A 21,372-nucleotide genomic window follows, 5' to 3' on the forward strand; every position below is an offset into this window, starting at 1 on the left:
TACCTCAGTTTACCAGCAGTGCACAACAGTTCCCTTTTCTCCATATCCTGGCAAACACTTGTTCTTTGTTGTCTCTTTGATGATAATTGTTATGACAGGTGCGAGGTGACCTCATTATGGTTCTGATTTGCATTTCCCTGATGATTAATGATGTTGAGCATCGTTTCATTTGTCTGTTGGCCACCTATAGGTCTTTGTTTATTCATGTTCTCTGCCCATTTTTAAAATTGGGTTTGTTTATTTGATATAGAGTTGTATGAGTTCTTTGTGTATTTTAGATATTAACCTATTTGGGAATATATTGTTTGCAGTTATCTCCTCCATTCAGTAGGCTGCCTTTTCATTTTGTTGATACTTTCCGTTGCTGTGCAAAACCTTTTCAGTTTGATGTAGTCTCATTTGTTTATTTGTGCTTTTGTTACACTTAACCTGAGGAAACAAATCCAAAAAAAACTGCTAAGATGGATGATAAAGAGTATACTGCCTATGTTTTCATCCAGGAGTTTTATGGTTTTAAGACTTACACTTAGGTATTTAATCCATTTTTGAGTTTATTTTTGTATAGTATGAGAAAGTAGTCCAGTTTGATTCTGTTGCATGTAGCTGTCCAGTTTTCCCAACACCATTTATTGAAGAGGTTGTCTTTTCCTCATTGTATATTCTTGACTCTTTTGTCATAGATTAGTTAACGATTTAAGTGTAGGTTTATTTCTGAGCTCTTTTCTGTTCCATTGCTCCATGTATCTGTTTTTGTGCCAGTGTCATACATTTTGATTACAATAGCCCTGTAGTATGGGTTGACATTAGGGAGCATGATACCTCCAGCTTTGTTGTTCTTCCTCAAGATTGTTTTGTCTGTTTGGGGTCTTTTGTGTTTCCATGCAGATTTTAGAATGATTTGTTTTAGTTCTATAAAATGTGCCCTTGGTATTTTGATAGAGATTGCATTTAATCTGTACATTGCCTTGGGTAGTATTGTCACTTACACAATATTAATTCTTCCAATTTATGAGTATAGAATACTGTTTCATTTTTTTATGTGCTATCTTTAGTTTCTTTCATCAGTGTCTTAGTTTTTCTGAGTGCAAGTGTTTTACCTTCTTGGTTAGATTTATTCCTAGGCCTTTTACTCCTTTTGATGCAATAGTAAATGAAATTTCTCTTTCTGATAGTTCATTGTTAGTGTATAGAAACACAACAGATTTCTGTACATTAATTTTATATTCTATAACTTTACTGAATTCATTTATTAGTTCTTAAAGTTTTTTGGTGGTGTCTTTATAATTTTCTGTGTATAGTATCATGTCATCTGCAACAGGGACAATTTTACTTTCTTTTTTTTATTTGAATTCTCTTCCTTTCTTTTTCTTATCTGATTGCTATGGCTAGGGCCACTAGTTCTATGTTGAATAAAAACAGCAAGAGTTCATATCTTTGTCTGGTCCTGATTTTATAGGAATTGCTTTCAGTTTTTCACTATTGAGTGTGTTAGCTGTGGACTTGCTGTATATGGCCTTTATTATGTTGAGGTGTGTTCCCTCTATACCCACTCTGCTGGAGTTTTAGTCAGAAATGAATGTTGTCAGAAAGGATGGCCACCCTCACCACTTTTATTCAGCATAGTTTTGAAAGTCCTAGCCACAGCAATCAGAGAAGAAAAAGAAATAAAAGGAATCCAAATTGGAAAAGAAGAATTAAAACGTCACTATGTTCAAATGACACAATACTATACATAGAAAATCCTAAAGATGCAACCAAAAAACTACTAGAGTTCATCACTGAGTTTGGTAAAGTTGCAGGATGCAAAATAAATATACAAAACTCATTTGCATATCTAAACACTTATCAACAAAATACCAGAAAAAGAAATTAAGGAAATAATCTCATGTACCATCCCATCAAAAAGAATAAAACACCTAGGAATAAACCTATCTAAGGAGGCAAAGGACCTGTACTCCAAAAACAATGAGACACTGATGAAATAAATTGAAGATGACATACAAAGAGGGAAATATACACCATGTTCTTGGATTGTAAGAATCAATGTTGTTAAAATAGCTATACTACCCAAGACAATATACAGATTTAATGCAATCCCTATCAAATTATCAATGACTTTTTTTTACAGAACTGGAACAAAAAATTTAAAATTTGTATGGAAACACAAAAAACCCACAAAGAGCCAAAATAGTCTTGAGAAAGAAGAACAGAGCTGGGGAATCTCACTTCCTGACTTCAGACTATACTACAAAGCATCAGTAATCAAAACAGTATGGTACCAGCACAAAAAATAGGCACACAGACCAATGGAACAGGATAGAAATTCCAGAAAGAAGTCTATGCACTTATGGTCAATTAGTCTACAACAAAGGAGGCAAGAATATACAGTAAAGAACAGATAATCTCTTCAATAAGTGGTGCTGGGAAAACTGGACAGCTAGCTACATGTAAAAGAATGAAATTAGAACATTCTCTAACACCAGATACAAAAATAAACTGAAAATGCATTAAAGATCTAAATGTAAGACTGGATACTATAAAACTCCTAGAGGAAAACATAGGCAGAACACTCTTTGATATAAATCACAGCAATATTTTTTTTGAACCAGCTCCTAGAGTAATGGAAATAAAAGCAAAAATAAACAAATGGGACCTAATTAAACTTAAAGCTTTTGCATAGCAAAGGTAAACAAATTGAAAAGACAACCTACAGTATGGGAAAAAATATTTACAAATGACATCCAGATGACCAACAGGCACATGAAAAGATGCTCAATACTGCTAATTAAAGAAATGCAAATCAAAACTACCATGAGGTATCACCTCACGACCAGTCAGAATGCCTGACATTAAAAAGTCTACAAATAAATGCTGGAGAAATTGTGGAGAAAAAGGAACCCTCCTACACTGTTGGTGGGAATTGGTGCAGTGATTATGGAGGATAATATGGAGATTCCTTTAAAAACTGAAAATAGACTTACCAGCAATCCCACTCCTGGGCATATATCTGGAGAAAACTATAATTTGAAAAGACACATGCACCCCAGTGTTAATAGCAGCACTATTTACAATAGCCAAGACATGGAAATAGCCTAAATGTCCATTTACAGATGGCTGGATAAAGACAATGTGGGGAATGTGTGTGTGTGTGTGTGTGTGTGTGTGTGTGTGTGTGTGTGTGTGTGTGTGTTGGAATATTACTCAGCCATAAAAATAATGAAATAATGTCATTTGTAGCAACATGGGTGGACCTAAAGATTATCATATTTAGTGAAGTAAGACAGAAAGACAAATATCATATGATATCACTTATATGTAGAATCTAAAAAAGACATAAATTTTATTTACAAACCAGAAGTAGACTCGTCAACATAGAAAAACTATGGTTACCAAAGTGGAAGAAGAGAGAAGGATAAATTAGAAGTTTGGAATTAACAGATATACACTATTATTTATAAGATAAACAACAAGGACCTACTGTATAGCACAGGGAACTATATTCAGTTTCTTGTAATAAGCTATAATGGAAAAGAATCTGAAAATATATGTATGTATGTATGTATGTATGTATACATACATGAATGTATTTTGTGAAATTTTGGGAAGGTGACAAATATCTGTAGGCACATATAGCTGAGAATTTTATACTGCTGCCCCTTAGAGAATTTCCATAGAATTCAATTCCATTATTTAAAGTTATTTTTCTATCAACTAGCTGCAATTTGAAACTTAACACAGTAACTAGATTGGCTATACTAAAACTATCTTAAGACAGTTTTGTCAACTGTGCTTTAATTTACAAAGGTTATTTTAAAGTCCTATTCTTCTGACTATTCTAAAGATTATATGTTCTTTTTGTGGTGTATATATATGTATATATATATATTTGCTTTGTTGTACACCTGAAAGTAACATTGTAATTCAACTACACTTCAATAAAAAATAAAAAATTTTAAAATATGTAAACAAATATATACATGTATATGCATGACTAGGGTATTGTGCTGTACACCAGAGACTGACACAGTGTAACTGACTGGACTTCATTTAAAAGAAAGAAAAAAGGAAAGAGAAAGAAAGGAAGGAAGGAAGAAAAGATATAAAAATTGTAAAAAGGATGTTGAATTTTTTAATCTATTGAAATGATCATATGATTTTTATTCTTCAGTTTGTTAATGTGGCATATCACATTGATTGATTTGCAGATATTGAACCATCCTTGCATCCCTGTGATAAATCTCACTTGATTAGGGTGTATAATTTGTTTTTCACTGTGTGAAGTCATTTAATATTATGCAAAGAACAATTTAACAAATTGCTTTATAGTTCTAAATCTCTACTTGAATGGCTTTTTAAAAAATAAATTTTATTTTAGAATAGTTTTAGAATAACAGAAAAGTTGCAAAGATAGTACAAAGAATTCCCAAATACCCCATGTCCAGTTTTCCCTATTATTATCTTACATTAGTATGGTACATTTTTCACAATTAACTGATATTGATATATTATTATTAACTAAAATTGATGGTTTATTCATATGTCTTTTTTTCTAATAGACTTTATTCTTTTGGAGCAGTTTCAGGTTCACAACAGAATTGAGCAGAAAATACAAAGAGTTCGAACATAGCTCTCCCCACCTACACATAGATACTCCCCTACCCTCAACATCCTTCATCAGTGTGGCATGTTTGGTACAATTGATGAACCAACATGGGCACATTATTATCAACCAAAGTCGTTAGTTTACATTAGGGTTCACTCTTGATGTTATACATTCTGTGAGTTTTGACAAACGCATAACAACATGTAGCCACCACTATAGTATCATACAGAATAATTTCATTGTCCTAAAAATCCCTTGTGATCCATCTGTTCATTCCTCCCTCCCTCCCTCCCTCTCCCCAAACCCTGGAAACCACAATCTTTTTCTTGTTTCTGTAGCTGTGCCTTTTCCAGAATGTCATTTGGTTGGAATCGTATAGTTTGTAGCCTTTTCAGACTAGGTTCTTTCATTTAGTAATATATCTTTTAAGTTTCTTCCATGTCTTTCATGGCTTGATAGATCAGTTTTTTTTCCTGCACATATATTTTTAATTTACATATATGTACTATTCATTGTTTCTAGGAACATTTAGAGCTTTAGCTTTTTAAACTTACATAATTATCAAAGGAATAAAGCCAACCACAAAATAAGAATTAACTCAAAAAGATACATACAAGGGGTGTATAATTTTTTAATGTATTGTTGAATTCAGTTTGCTATTTTGTTGAGGATTTTTTCATCTCTATTCATCGGTAATATTGGCTTGTGATTTTCTTTCTTTCCTTCTTTCTTTCCTTCCTTCCTTCTTTCCTTTCCTTCCTTTCCTTCCTTCCTTTCCTTCCTTTCCTTCCTTTCTCTCTTTCTCTCTCTCTCTCTTTCTCTCTCTCTTTCTCTTCCTTCCTTCCTTCTTTTCTTTTCTTTTCTTTTCTTTTCTTTTCTTTTCCTTCCTTCCTTCCTTCCTTCCTTCCTTCCTTCCTTTCTTTCTTTCTTTCTTTCTTTCTTTCTTTCTTTCTTTCTTTCTTTCTTTCTTTCTTTCTTTCTGTGGTGTCTGGTTTTGATATCAGAGTGATGCTGGCCTTGTAGGATGAGTTCAGAAACATTCCTTCCTCTTCAGTTTTTTGCAGTAGTTCAAGAGGGATACGTGTTAACTCTTCTCTAAATGTCTTTGTAGAGTTTACCTGTGAAGCCATCTGGTCCTGGAGTTTTGTTTGTTGGAAGCTTTTTAAAATTACCAATTCAAATTTCATCACTGGTAATTGGTCTGTTCAGATTTTCTATTTCTTCCTAATACAGTTTCAGGAGATTGTTTCCAGGAATTTATCCATTTCTTCCATGTCATTCATTTTATTAGCATATAATTATTTGTAGTAATCTCTTAAAATCTTTTGTATTTTTGTGATGTCAATTGTAACTTCTCTTCATTTCTAATTTTATTGATTTGGGTTCTCTTTTTTTCCTGATGAGTCTGGCTAAAGGTTTATCAATTTTGGTTATCTTTTCAAATAACCAGTTCTTAGTTGTTTTTCTTAAATTATACTTTTAGTGTTTTAATTCTAGCATTTTCCTTTTTTTCTTTTTTTGCTATTGAAGTATGGTTGATTTATAAACCACCTGTTAGTTTCATTGATCTTTTCTATTGTCTTTTAAGTCTCTCTTTCATTTGTTTCTTCTCTGATCTTTATTATTTCTTCCCTTCACTAACTTCAGAGTTTTTTATAGTCACTTTAGGTGTAAGGTTAAATTGAGATTTTTCTTGTGTCTTGAGGTAGCCCTGTATCACTATAAATTTCCTTCTTAGAACTGCTTTTGCTATGTCCCATTGATTTTAGCATGTTGTGTTTCCACTTTCCTTTGTCTCCAGGTATTTTTTTTAACTTTCTATTTGATGTCGTCAGTGAGCCATTGGTTGTTTAATAGCATGTTGTTTAGCTTCCAGGCATTTGTGTTTTTTTGCAGTTTTTTCTTATAGTTGATTTCTAGTCTTATACTTCTGTGGTAAGAAAAGATGCTTAATAAGATTTCAATCTTCTCAAAACTATTGAGACATCTTTGTGGCCTCACATGTGATCTGTCCTGAAGAATGTTGCATGTATGCTTGTAAATAATGTGTATTGCTTTCACATGGAATGTGCTATATATTTATTAAGTCAGGCTGCTGCAGTGTATCTTTTAAGGCCAGTGTTTCCTTATTGATTTCTTGTCTGGATGATCTGTCCATTAATATAAGTAGGGGGTTTAAGTCCTCTCCTATTACTGTTACTGTCAACTTCTCCCTTTATGCTTGTTAATATTTGCTTTATGTATTTAGGTGCTCCTATGTTGGGTGCATACATACTTACCATTGTTATATCCCCTTGGATTGATCCCTTTATCATTATGTAATGTGCTCTTTTGTCTATTGTTACAGTCTTTGTTTTAAAGTCTATTTTGTGTGATGTAAGTATTGCTACCCAGCTTTCTTTTTACTTCCATTTGCATGGAATACTTTTTTCTATCCCCTCACTTTCAGTCTGTGTGTGTGTTGAGATCTTGAGTCCATTGTAGGCTTTCAGCCACCCTGTATTTTTTGATTGGAGCATTTAGTCCATTCACATTTAACATGATTATTGATAGGTATATAATTATTGCCACTTTATTAATTGTTTTCTTATTATTTTGTAATTCTTTTGTATACTTTCTTTTTCTTAATTCTCTTCCCTTGTGATTTGATGACTGTCTCCAGTGTTATGTTTGGATTTCTTTTTTTAAAATGGATCTATTATAGCTATTTGGTTTGTGTTACCATGAGGTTTATATACAAGAACATGTGTGTGTATGATTATTTTAAGTTGATGATCTCTCAAGTTCAAACACATTCTAACAAGCCTGCATTTTTACTCCCCCGTCCACATTTTATGTTTCTGACTATGTATTTTAAATCTTTTTGTTTTGTGTATCCCCTAACTACTTATCGGGGATATAGATGATTTTACTACTTTTGTCTTGTAAACTTCCTGTTAGGTTTATAAGTGGTTTATCCACTACCTTTAGTGTATGTTTGCCTTTACCAATAAGATATTTTCTCTTTCTTATTTTCTTATTTCTAGTTACGGTCTTCTCTGCTTAGAGAAATCCCTTTAACATTTCTTGTAAGGCTGGTTTTGTGGTGATAAACTTGTTTAGCTTTTGCTTGTCTTTAAAGCTCATTATTTCTCCTTCAAATCTGAATGATAGCTTTTCTGGGTAGAGTATTCTTATTTGTAGGTTTTTGTCTTTCATCACTTGGAATATTTATGCCACTCCCTCTGTCCTGCAAAATTTCTGCTGAAAAGTCAGCTGCTGGTCTTACAGGAATTCCCTTGTTCATAACTAGTTGCTTTTCTCTTGCTGCTTTTAAGGTTCTGTATCTTTAATTTTTCCATTTTAATTATAATGTGTCTTGGTATGGACCTCTTCTGAGTTCCTCTTATTTGGGACTCTGTGTTTCCTAGACCTGGATATATGTTTCTTTTCCCAGGTTAGGGAAGTTTTTAGCTATTGTTTCTTCAGATAAATTATCTGCTATCCTCTCTCTCTCTCTTCTCCTTCTGGGACCCCTATAATGTGAATGCTTGATGTTGTCCCAGAAGTTTCTTAAATTATTTTCAGTCTTAAAATTCTTTTTTCTTTTTTCTGTTCAGCTTGCATGATTTCTACTACTCTGTCTTCCAGTTCACTGATCCATTAATCTACTGTTGATTCCTTCTAGTGTCTCTTTTGTTTGTTTCACTTATTGTATCCTTCAGCTCTGTGTGTCTAATACTTTGTTAAAATTCTCACTGTTCATCCCTTCTTCTCTTGAGTTCAGTGAGCATCTTTAGGACTTTTAACTCTTTATCAGGTAGAATGCCTGTCTCCACTTCTCTAAGCTTTCTCTGAGGTTTGTCTTATTCTTTCATTTGGAACACATTCCTCTGTATCCTCATTCTGCCTAATTCTGTTTTTATTTTTATGCATTAGGTAGGTTGGTTACATTTCCCAATCATAGAGAAGTAATCTTATGTAGGAGATGTCATATGAGGCCCAGGCAGCACACCCCTCTCTGGCCACCAGAGCTGTGTGCTCCAGGAGATCCCCCTATATGGGCTGCACGAGCCCTTCTGTTGTTTCAGGGCTGACTGTTGTGGGGACACTTGCAGGCAGGGCTGGCCCCAGCCCTGTTGGAAGCCAGGCCCTACCTCGTGCAGAGGCTGCTGGCCCACTGTTGGAAGGGACTGGGTCCCTCTGTGGCTGGCTGCACAGCCGGTGGAATGCCTGGACTGGGACCCGGGGTGGCTGGCTGCATGGCCTGGGGTGTCCTGGGTATTGGCCCACTGGTGGGCAGGTAAGCCTCCAGCACTAATGGGCTACAAGGAGGACTCCAAAGTGGTGCTTACTAGTACCTCATGGTAGAAAGAGCTCCCCAGAATGGCTGCTGCCAGTGTCTATGTCCAGAGGGAGTCCCAGCTGCCTCTGCCTCTCCAGGAGGTGCTTCAAGATCAGCAAGTGGGTCTGAGCCAGTCTTTCAAATCACTGCCTCCTCTGCAGTGTGACTTGGAGCATGTGAGATTTTGCATGCGCCCTTTAAGAGTGGAGTATCTATTTCCTGCAGCCCTCTGGCTCTCTAGTTAGCAAGGCCCACTGGCCTTCAAGGCCAGATACTCTGGGGGTTCATCTTCCCAGTGCAGGACCCCCAGGCAGGGGAGCCCAATGTGGGGCTCAGACCCCTCACTCCTTGGGAAGAACCTCTACTTTTGACTATCTTACCATTTGTGGGTCACCTACTTGGGGTATGGGTCTTGACTGTACTGTGTCTGCCCCTCCTACCTGTCTCATTGTAGTTCCTTCTTTATGTATTTAGTGTGGGGAATCTTTTCTGCTACTCTTCAGGTCATTTCCAGAAATAGTTGCTCCCAGGCATGGAGTGGTATTTCAGTAAATACATACTGAAGAAATACTTTATGTGTGTATAAAACAGGGTACAGAGTTAGAGTGTATAGAGTAAACCCTATAGTTGGCACATGAAGAGCTAATTTACACATGTCTTTTTGATGGTACTCTGTTCTGATCACTTCAGTTTGAACAGAAACATGTTGTTTCAGGGGCCAGTGACATTCAAGGATATTACTGTGGAATTCACCCGGGAGGAATGGCAGCTGCTGGATGCTGCTCAGAGGACCCTGTACAGGGAAGTGATGCAGGAGAACTACCGCCACCTCATCTCAGTGGGTGAGGAGCTCTCCCCCGCCTGTCACTCCCAGCCGTTTGCACTTCCTCTTCCAGTTGCTGGAACTTGTAAGACCCCTGCAGGGTTGAATATTGGCTTTGTTTTAGGGGTCAAAGTTGATGAATCCATTTTGGGTACCAGAAAAATACTGGTGTCCCCACCTACCCCACTGATAGAATCTAAATTTGCCAAGCTTACGTGAGAACTTCATTGTTCTGCTCCGAAAGCAGCACTTCCGTATCCTTCAGAGTTGCTGTATTCCAAGCAATTTATAGTATTTGCTTTATCTTCTCTGTTAATAGGTTATCGTGTGAATAGGCCAAATGCAGTCTTCAAGTTGAAGCAAGGAAAAGAGCCATGGATATTAGAAGTAGAATTTCCACATCGGAACTACCCTGGTAAGTGAGAAATAATAGCCCACGTTATTTGAGAGGGTTGGTGCCTCTGCCTTTTGAAATATGTTTTTCAGGAATCTCTTTTTCAAATGCCCTGTATTTTTGGAAATGATTGTGGACCTTTGATTTGCATATGTAGGCAGCAAAAATCACACCCCGAAGTTTCATTCTCTTCATCTAAATTCCCTCTTTTGTATGACATTTTTAAAATAAATTTACTTCTCTTTCTGTGTACTACCCTCAACTTAAATTTTCATTTTGTCTTCTGTCTAGAATTCCCAGTTACTCCTTGCCATTGAAATGTGCAACTATAATCTTAAAGTGTTTATATATCTGCCTTACAAATTTTTTCAAATGTATTTTCCTCCTTTTGTTAACAACAAAATGCCTTAGTTTTTTTCAGCACCAGTTTTAATTTCCTGTTCTGTCTTTAAACTCTGAAATCAGATTACAAATCATTATGCCTTTCATCAGTTATATTATTTCAAAGTTAATGCAAAATACACTTAATTTTCTGTCAAGAACTAGTCTGGCCCTTTATTGCCTACTGCATCTTATTCTGCCTTGTGGCCTCCAAACATGTGCTAATCTTCATCTCATCTGCTCTCTTAAGTGTCTTTCCTACATAAGGTCTTTTATCATGAGTATCCAGGTTAACCTTGCACATATGTTTTCCGCACAAATGCCATGAAATTCTAACCCAAATTCTCTGCTCATAATCTTTCACTTTCTTTCAAGCATTTAAAGATGAATAAATATGAAGGTGGGTAAAGTTTCTAGAATGATGTTGAATAGTTACTCTTTAAAGATCAAGTAGTAAATCGAAGCAAAGATGTGGGAGCTAAGATATTTAAGCAGAATAAGACTAGTGTTGAGCCATAGGTAACACCATTTTGGAGATGCAGTATTTGGTGGTCAGCATTGAAAATCTCTGGTGCAACAAGTGGGAATTCATTCTCTTGTAAGAACGGCTTGCACTCTGCTTTTTTAAAGTCTTTCCTTTTGGACGTATGTGTTTCTGGGTCTTCTGAACCAGCGAAAATTAAGACAGCTAGTTGGAGAGTGAGAGCCCAAGCTGCAGGACTAGCCCTCTAAGCATGAGGAAGTGGATGTTCTGGGAAAGGCACGTTAGTGTTGACGTCTGGATTGTTGTGGAATGGGTGAGGAGGGAATGAAGTAGTTTGTTGTCTACTGACGACTAGGTATCCTGACACAGTAGACTAGGTTTGAGTGGGTAAAAACCTTTGCTTTGGCTCCTTCATCCAGTTTAATCTTTCCTGTGGTATTTCCAGTGAACACAGTTGTCTACTGATTTTTCTTATTACCCTCTTTACTGTTCATTGTCCTTAATGGAGTCACAGCATTCTCTGTGAGCCCCACATTCCTGTTCAGCAGCACTTTGAATATCTTTTGTTCTCTGCTCCCTGTTCTTTGTTTGTTTGTTTTTCTTAACTTTCTCCTCCAAGTTTTCAAAGTCATATTTGTAGTCTCAGAGGTAGGTACTTCGGTTTATAAGCAGGTCCCTTCCCCTCTGCTATAGCAGTTATTAGTGTGTGTTTTGTTTTTTTTCTCAACCAATGTGATAGAGGAAGTTTGCATTTGAGAATTCCTTCCTTTGAGGATATTGGCCTGAAGCCTAAGAATCCACCCTATGACCATAATAATGTGTTAAAATGTATACGGTATTAAATTGTGATTCTTTTGTAGAAGACCTATGGAATATTCATGATCAAGGACCAAGAAATCAGGAAAGCCAAGCTGAAAATACAAGGCAAGTTCAAGAATTCAATTTTGAGATTAGAAGCTTTATAAGAAAGGGTCCTGATGGGGGTACCACAAGTTGGGGAGTACTAGTTAACACTAAATACGAGAAAACTGACACTGAAACATATTCCAAAGAACATAATCCACGTGTTTACCCTTTCTCATAATGGAGACTTTATTCATAATTCAGGACCAGGATCAAACTTTGAAACAATTTTTGATTCTTCTGATTTACACAATGAGGGAGGCTTTATCACACAGAGGGGAACAGCTGAGGCAGTTGAGAGATCTTGTGAATATAATGCAAGTGAAGTTCCTTCTACCAAATGTTAAACCAGAATGTATGTCGACATAGAATAGTCACAGTGGAGAAACCCTGTGAATCTAATGAACACCGGGGGAGAAAGTCTCTAGAAATCAGTTCTCAGAGTTACTTGAAAAATACAGCAGACCAAAAAGAAAATCTTTATACATTAATGAATATGGCAATTTCTCTCTAGGAATGGAGAACTCACAAAACATCAGAAAACTGATACCACAGAGAAAGCCTATAAATGTAATGAATGTGAAAAGTCCTTCTGCCAGAAGTCTGCTCTCATAGTACATCAGCACACTCACTCAAAGGACAAACCCAGCGAATGTGGCAAATCTGCCCCTAGGAATGGAGACCTCACGAGGCAACAGAAAACTCAAACCAGAGAGAAAACCTATGAGTGTAAAGAATGTAAGAAAACTTTCTACCACCTGTCATCTCTCAGTAGACATCTGAGAACCCATGCAGGGGAGAAACCGTATGAATGTAATCAGTGCGAGAAGTCCTTCTACCAGAAGCCACACCTCATGGAACATCAGAAAACACACACAGGAGAGAAACCCTATGAATGTACTGAATGTGGGAAGTTCTTCTATGTTAAGGCATACCTCATGGTGCATCAGAAAACACACACAGGGGAGAAACCCTATGAATGTAAGGAATGTAGGAAATCCTTTTCCCAGAAGTCACACCTCACAGTACATCAGAGAACACATACAGGGGAGAAACCCTATAAATGTAAGGAGTGTGGGAAATTCTTCTCTAGAAATTCTCACCTCAAAACTCATCAGAGAACCCACACGGGAGAAAAACCCTATGAATGTAAGGAATGTGGGAAATGCTTCTATCAGAAGTCAGCCCTAACAGTACATCACCGAACTCACACAGGGGAGAAACCCTTTGAATGTAGCAAATGTGGAAAAAACTTCTACTATAAATCAGACCTCACTAAACATCAGAGGAAGCACACAGGGGAGAAGCCCTATGAATGTAGCGAATGTGGGAAATCTTTCTCTGTGAATTCAGTCCTCAGATTACATCAGAGGACTCACACAGGAGAGAAACCCTACGAATGTAAGGACTGTGGGAAATCCTTCTCTCAGAAGTCACATTTTATCATACATCAGAGAAAACACACAGGAGAGAAACCCTACGAATGTCAGGAGTGCAGGAAAACTTTTATCCAGAAATCAAAACTCACTGCACATCAGAAGACACACACAGAAGGGGAAAGCTAATGAATAGTATGAATTGGGAAATTCTGTCTGAATTCGTTCCTGAGAATAATCAGATAATTCACATAAGGCATCTTATGGAATGTCAATACAGGAAAATTTCAGCCACAATGTTTCTTCACAGAGGGAAATTCTATAAATGTTAGGAAATGTTACCTATACATCAGACTTTACTAAACATCAGACAACACAGATGGCAGAAACACTACAAATAGCAAAACATGAGGGAAACCTTTCTTTCAGAAGTCATACTTTATTGTACAACACAGAAATCACACAAAAGAGAAATCCTGTAAGTAAAATGTATGTCAGGAAATTTCCTATCAGGGTGTCCATCATTTAAACATCCAATAGCTCACAGGAGTGATAAATTCCTGTCAGTATCATGAGCATTCAGAAATCTTTTTATGTCAGATGGACTCATACTAGAACCCTCAGAGGGGATAATCACAAAGATTGCAACATACATGGAAGGCTTTATCAAGAAATGTTTTGGTGAATGTTAGATCGCTGATACAAAGTACAGAATCTTTCTAGCTATTTTAAATATGTGAAAGCTTTTTAACAAACATTCTAAGAGAATCTGTACTGAGGGAAACATTTATAGTAGAAGTCATGTTGCAGAGATGTGATTCCAAGGTGGTGGTTTTTCTTTTAAAGAAACCTGCAAATGTCTAAATATATAAAGCTTTTTAAAAAGTACAAAAAAATTGAATAACTAGGTGACATCACTAAACACACATGAAGAGTCCTTTAATATGCAGGACTTCTGTGTGAATGTCAGTGTGCCACAGGACACAAATTGTGGGTGTTTGCTGTACATGTGAACCCATCCATAATCGTACCTAGGGTAGTATGTAACCTTAGTTCAGTAACTTTTGTGTATATGAAGATATCTCTCGTTAGTCTCAGCAGTGACTCCTGTTGTTAATATAATATGTATTTAAGTGTTATATTCTTTTAAAATTATGATGTATCTTTTTCTTCTATTTCCTGACATTTTTAAATGGATGTAGACATTACTGAACTAATCCTTCAGAAAAAGCTAAAGATGTTTTTTTAACATTTTCAGCTGTCTCATGGTCAGCTAAATTTTACATTAGGGATACATTTATTTATAGGATAGACCTGAGTTTTTTTAAAACCGCTGAAAACACTACACAATTAAGAAAAAATAATGCTATGTAAAGAAATATCTGTCTCAATGTCAATGTTTTAGCAAGGTGCAGTGTTACCTGCATTTGTATTTTATATGAGAGTCCTAAATGTTCTTCACTACTTTTTTCTTCTTCGTAGAAGCAACATGACATGGAAGTTAGGAGTGTGGACTCTGGACTCCTTCTGCATAGGCTCAGTTTATAGCATGAGGCATTCCACTTACCTCTCTGTGCCTCAGTTTCCTTTTCTATAAACGAAAAGTGATAGTAATAATATGTTAGGATTGCTTTGAGGTGTAAATGAGTTAACTCTTTTAAAGCACTTAGAATAGTGTCTGAGACACAAGAAGAGCTATCTGTTAGATAGTATCATTATTTTCATTTGTACTTCTTGAATTATGCTGCAAAAAATAAAAGGTTGGCTGCCAACATTCATTCCCCCACTTTATTGCTGTGGTGCCTTGGTTTGGTTTGGTTGTACGTTTTCCCACAAGTGATTCAGATCTGGCCCACTGCAAGCTAAGAATGGTTTTAAATTTCTAAATGGTTAAAAAAAACTTAAACTGTATCTTGTGACATGTGAAAATTCTATGATTTTTCAAATTTATCCATAAATACAAGTTTTATTAGAACACCAAAAAAAAGGCCATTTATTTCTGTTTTGCCTGTCACATTACAATAGCAGAGCTCAGTAGCCCTCAGAGAAGACCGTATGGCCCACAGAGCGTAACTTAGTTACTCTCTGGGGCTTTACAAGTTTTTCTCAGAACTGAAAACATCACAACCAATGTCAAGATACTTTTATATATGGTATTTGTTTAGAAATGATGCATATAGCAATTTGTGGGTGGGTGTATTTTTGCAATATATTTATTATATGCATTATATTTATAGGATACAAGCCTAAGCATTAGAATTTTTTTCCAAAGAAATGTGTTTTACCTTCTGTCATATCAAAGCAAATTTCCTGATGAAATATAGCAGTAAATGTATGAAGTAAACATTGTCTAAATTAAATTGTTAATTGATCACTAACCACAGTAGTCCTATATTTTCTTCCAAGTCAGTGGCCAATTTTTCCTGTATCATTTTGTAATTTTCTCACTATCTCAAGATAAAAAACATCTTTACATCATACTTAATTAGTGCAATGCAATGACAAAACTTACAGTACTCACCTCCACCAGCTACATTACTATTACTAGTATTACTACATTACTAGTAAAATTATTTTATTGCCCACACTTCATATAATCATGCCGTCTCATTTCCCCTTCCCAATGAAGATGACTTTCATGCTGTTCAACTTTCTAGTCATGCCTTCTTCTGATTTGTCTGATATTTAAAACTAATGAGCACCTATTACGATATTTAGTGATTGCATATATCTTAAATATACTTTATATTTATATAACTTCTGAATATGCCACAGTAAATATTGATACCAGTGTTCTATTCAGTTCTGACGTGAGCATACTATCTTGATGGAGGTTTAAGAGGAAACTTAATCCCTTTATAGATCTTTATTTCAGTGTGTTGTGAAAGCAAATACATTGGACTTCTCAATCAAAAATAAAAATTAGTACTTTCTGGGGACAGTTCAATAGCTGTAGCAAATCTGCTATTAAGGGTAAAGCCTGTACTAATGAAAATACTTTTAAAAAAATAATCCTCTGATAAGAATAAAGTGTTCCTAGTCTCCAAATTCAGGAGAGCCTGGATACTGTTTCTTGGCCATAGCCTCAAACCATGAATTAGTAACCATCAAACCTGCTGGATCAGAGACAGTTGATCAGAATTGATACCAATTAATTGGAGGAAATGTCTCATCAGTACACATGCTTATGAAGATCAGCCAATCTGCGACAGCTCCCTATTTCTGAAAGTCAATGAACAGCAGCTTTCTCTCTGACCGTGCTCTGGAAAGTCAGCAAGTCAGTCAGTTAGCTACAGCCTCACTCCAGTGACTACACTTTTACAACCTGAAAGACAGGCAGTCAGTCCCTCAACACTCCTGCTTTGCAAAGTCCACCAATCCCTGAATATGCCATTTCCCAAAACCTTGTATCATTTCTTACTTACTTTGATTTACAACTATGGGCCTCCTTTGGTTAATCTGATGGTCAAAGATGGACAATATCCATTCCTTCCCACATGCTATTCATAAGATGCAGATTCATTTTCCCATCCTCTGGTATCTGGACTGGCCCGGCAGAAGTTCCAGGCCTTCCTACCCTTTAGGAAGTGTGACAGCTTCCATTTTCCTTCTTGAAGCAAATCATCATACAAAAAAAAGTTCAACTAGTCTGAGATCATCAAGCTGTGAAAAGACTCAAACTATGGGGGGTGAAACCCCACAATGTCAAGACATGTGAGTGAAGGTGTTTTAGACCTTCCAGCCTAGTCCCGTTAGCTAAATGCTAGCTGAATGAGAGGCTCCAAGCTAAGGCCAAGTGGAGCAGAAAAACTACCCACTCTATCTACAAGGAAACAATAAATTGTTGTTTTAAGCTGTTAAGTTTTAGGTGTTTTGTTACACAGTAACAGATAACGGAAACAAAAGCATAAACCAAGCTTTTTGCTTCAGGTGTTGAGTGGTTAGCCTCCTTCACATTAATAGTTGTGCAGCATAAGTAGCCCTTAGAAGTTTTGCCACCAATAATACTAAAATGACAATTGTTTAATCTGATTTCTGAAAAAGACTTATCCAAAAACAACAATCTGTCCCCATGACAGATAAGCAATCTTGGCTAAATTAGACTGTCTCATACTGCATGGTGTCACCCTAACTATATCCAGAACTTGAAACTTAATATAGCAAAGAATAAACCCCAACGGCAGGGGAAGATGATCCATGTATTTATTTTTTTAACAATAAAGATTTTACCCAAGAGATTCAACAGGTGACCAGATCTTGCCTTACCTGTAAAGTTTATATGTGGCTTGGGACCCTCTTTCATTATAGCTCTGGGCTGTAAAGGTGTGTGTAGCTGAGAGGTGCAAGGCCTCAGCTGATGTAGGGCAAGGGAAATATTAGGTTGGTGCGAGAGTTAGTTAAGGAGGTGCTTGGGGCTGGAACTGGTTGGTTTGCATTTGAAAGACATGCTCCAAGACTGTCTCTAGCCCTTTGCTATCTCTAAGAATTGGCTAGCAGTGGGATAGGCAGTCTCTCCCTGGCCAGCAAGCTTTTTAAGATCAAAACATCATAAAACATACTAAAAATTTAAAAAAATTATTAATATACTATGCTTTGAAAAAGGTTTAATATTTCCTAGCCTAAAGTTCTACAACTGTTCCTAATGATAAAGACCATGAGATTATACCTTAAAATCCCTGTAAGTTCTCATAAAATTGTTAACTGAACCATCTGAGACTTGGTTTGAATTTTCCCCTCACGTGTGAGATTCCAAATTGAGATTATCAGATATCTAATGTCATGTACACAGTCATATGCCCAAGAGGTGAAAACTGCATTTCTAAAAGTGAAGTTACCAGAAACATCTCTACTTATATAATGAAGAGATTCAGTATGTTGAAAGAGACACTAATCAATGTCAGACTTCAGATCACACCAAAAAGGACAATTTCCTATATTTGTATTCTTAATTATAAATGAATGCTACAAGAATAAAACCATGGCTAAAACTACCAGAATGTGGGATCCATTATTTCTGACCTTGGAACAAATAACAAAACAGCTTAAATTGTACAGGTCTTGCAAACTAAAATTCACTTGCTAGAGCAATACTAAGAAAGAAAACGGATGTTGAATATTGCACAGAAAAGAGAACACATCTCCAGTTTCCAGGTGCTTAAATGTTACACAGCCAGTAACATCAGCCGACATTGAATGATGATTCTGTGTTAAAGAGACTAAAGGCTTCATGGTGAAAACTGGTTTGACCAAAATGAGGAAAATTGAGAAATTCTAATGAGGGAAATGATATACATCTAGTCTAATGGAATTTCTAATCAAAGGACACTCACTCACGTGTATTATACAGAGACAACCTGTTGCGTGTACTCAGTTGTTAAACTCTCAAGTTTTTTCAGAGTTTCCATCAAAACTAACTCATATTCTTGGATGTCCTGCCTAGCTTGCCTAGAGACAGACTTTCCAGACTGATCTCTCTTAGCTGCTAACTACTCGGTTTACCTAAAAAATAGAAAAATAAGATTCATTGTTCCCACTGTATCTGTGATTTCCCATTTGTCCTCACCTATAAATCCTATATCTTAGCACAGCTTTCTGAATGAGTAAATTTATATGCAGGAAGCTAAATAGCTAAAAAAAAATTCTGTGAAAGCAGTTCTTTGACAGAATATTTACTCCCGAATCATAGACAAAAATTCAGAGGTTCCAACATCATCAGCAACAGCTTGTGCCTTTATCTCATCATCCCTGTGGCCTGAGATTCTGCCCCTTCCCCTCAGCCTCTTGTCACACTGTGGGGGCGGTCCTTGCAAGGTTGTTACCTTCCCATCTCACATGTTTGTCACAAGACTGGCCTCAGCTTTTCAGAGAGTGCTCGTCTGTTTGTTTCATCCTAGAATTCTCCTTGGGGGAGCTTAAGATAGGCCAAAATTTCCCCAGAACAGAGAATGAGAGCAGCCAGAAGTGGTGGATGATCCTAGTACCTCAGGCCAACCCTGCCTCTTCTAGGAGCAAAATGTCTGGGCACATGAAGCTAGAGAACCACCATTTCTAGAAAGCTCCATGACTGCTATCCTCAGTGCCACGAGTCCAATTCCCAAGAGGCACTAGGTCCAGGGGAGGTGCAAGGTTCTAAGCTACAGACCCTTTTAGGATATAGAAAGACTGGTGACTTTAAAAATACAATATTTCATACAAGCAGAAAAGAATAGAGAATAACACGACGACCTCCCCGTTAACAAGGAAAAATTTATAAAAACCTCAGCCCAAGCGTGTCTTTGCAAAATCATTCCCCGACCTATAGCTCTTTCCAGCCTCAACAACTATTCTAAATCTGGTCTTTTATCAGTCTTCTCTATTTATTTATACTTTTACTCTATATGTTTGTATCTATAAATAGTATATATATGTTTTGCTTTGCAATTTTTATATCAGTTTTGGTAACATGTATGCTCTTCTAAAACTTGCTATGTTTCTTCAATTCTGTAGTTTTGAGATTTATCCATGCTGATCTGTGTAGCTTAAGTTGATTATTTTACCATTGTATAATACTCTACCTTATAAAACTACAATATTTTCAGTTGAACATTTAGTTTTCAAATTTTCATTATTGTAAATCATGAAATATAATTTCACTATGTGAAATATAGTAAGATGATATATATCACTAATATAGTGAAATATAATTTTTGCTCATGTCTTTTGCAAATGAGTAAGAATTTCCTTATAGAGTGTTTTAAACATTCTTTTCAAAACTCTTAACTCACCATAAGAAATATTTATTATGCTTCATGACCCAGCACATCCACAAACACTTAAATTAATTAATTTGAACATTTTTATTGAGTACCTACCATTCATCAGAAACTATTTGAGGCACTGAGGAAGTAGTAGTGAATAAAAACATCTCTACCCTATTGATGATTGTATTGTAGTGGTGGGCAGGGGCTGAGGGGAGAACAGACTCTAAGAAACACCAAAAAGTAAAATATACAGTAGATGAGGTGGCCAGCGCTATGTTTTAAAAGACAGTAGGGTATTATAAAGAGGGCATTCAATTTTAAAAGGGTGGTCAGGGAAGGTCTCACTGAAAAATGACATTCCAGCAAATAGCTGAAGAATGAAGAGGTGAACTTTTGGATACATGTGGGAATATATCACATGTGACTATATGCTATATTCAATAATGTAATTATATATACTTATATAATATTTACATATCTATCAGTAAATGAATAATATATTTATACCAGCTGAAAAATTTGTGTTTCATTTAAAAATACCATTTCTATCCATGATACATTTAATGTTTTCTTATCAATTCTGTTCTATTTTACCCTTCTTCTTATTGATATGAACACTTCTATAAGTCTTAGACAGATTGTTTCTCTAGATAAGTTTTTTTCTATTTTTTTTAACTTCAGTCCACTCTTAAGCAGAGTACTTTTCTTCAATGACAATAAAAACATAAAGGTATATGTAATATATTCAACAACTTTTTAGCACTTACAAGGTATTAGGCACTATTCCTGGCATAGAGTTTATAGCAGTGAACAAAAGAAAACTCCATGCCCTCATGGAGGTTTTATTCTAGTTGGGGAACACATGATAGGGGTAAAAATGTAAGGTACTTGTTATATGGTGGATTGTGATAAGTTCTAGGAGGAAAACCTAGGAAAGAAAGCTAGAGAATTGATGGGGGTGGGTGGAGGAGGTGTTCATATAGTGTGTGGTCAAGGAGGTTCTCACTGATGTTACACTTGAGAAAAAACTGAAGGGGTACAGGGAATGAGCAATGTTGATAAATGTTCAATAAAAGTATTAAAGACAAGAAAAAATATGGTACATACACATACAATCGAAAAAACATATATCCTAAAAATTTTTCTGGAAAGAATTCCCCCACTACTTAAAGTGCACTCCATTTTATATTCTATTCCAATCTTATATATGAAAACATTTTACCCAAATCCACTGAAAGAGTTTCACAGCATATTAATAAGTATTACTTCACAGTTTTAAAATCAAATCTGCATTAGTTACAAAGAGGTATGGGATTGCTGGGTCATAGGATTGGTACTCTCAAA

The 21,372-nt window shown here is 36.1% G+C and overlaps 1 protein-coding gene across 6 annotated transcripts in view; it reads left to right on the plus strand.

Moving 5' to 3' along the window:
• Positions 1 to 15,666, plus strand: part of ZNF25 (zinc finger protein 25) — a 30,113-nt gene extending 14,447 nt beyond the window's left edge. For all 6 annotated transcript variants that reach the window (XM_072971084.1, XM_072971079.1, XM_072971081.1 and 3 more), the window contains 4 exons: positions 9,643 to 9,769; positions 10,070 to 10,165; positions 11,870 to 11,933; positions 12,427 to 15,666. In XM_072971084.1, coding sequence (XP_072827185.1) covers positions 9,736 to 9,769; positions 10,070 to 10,165; positions 11,870 to 11,933; positions 12,427 to 13,477 — 1,245 coding nt within the window. In that variant the 5' untranslated portion in view covers positions 9,643 to 9,735 and the 3' untranslated portion in view covers positions 13,478 to 15,666. The remainder of the gene's footprint in view (positions 1 to 9,642; positions 9,770 to 10,069; positions 10,166 to 11,869; positions 11,934 to 12,426) is intronic.
• Positions 15,667 to 21,372: the final 5,706 nt, after the last annotated feature.

The sequence above is a fragment of the Vicugna pacos genome, chromosome 11 (genome assembly GCF_048564905.1).
Source record: "Vicugna pacos chromosome 11, VicPac4, whole genome shotgun sequence".
NCBI classification, from domain to species: domain Eukaryota; kingdom Metazoa; phylum Chordata; class Mammalia; order Artiodactyla; family Camelidae; genus Vicugna; species Vicugna pacos.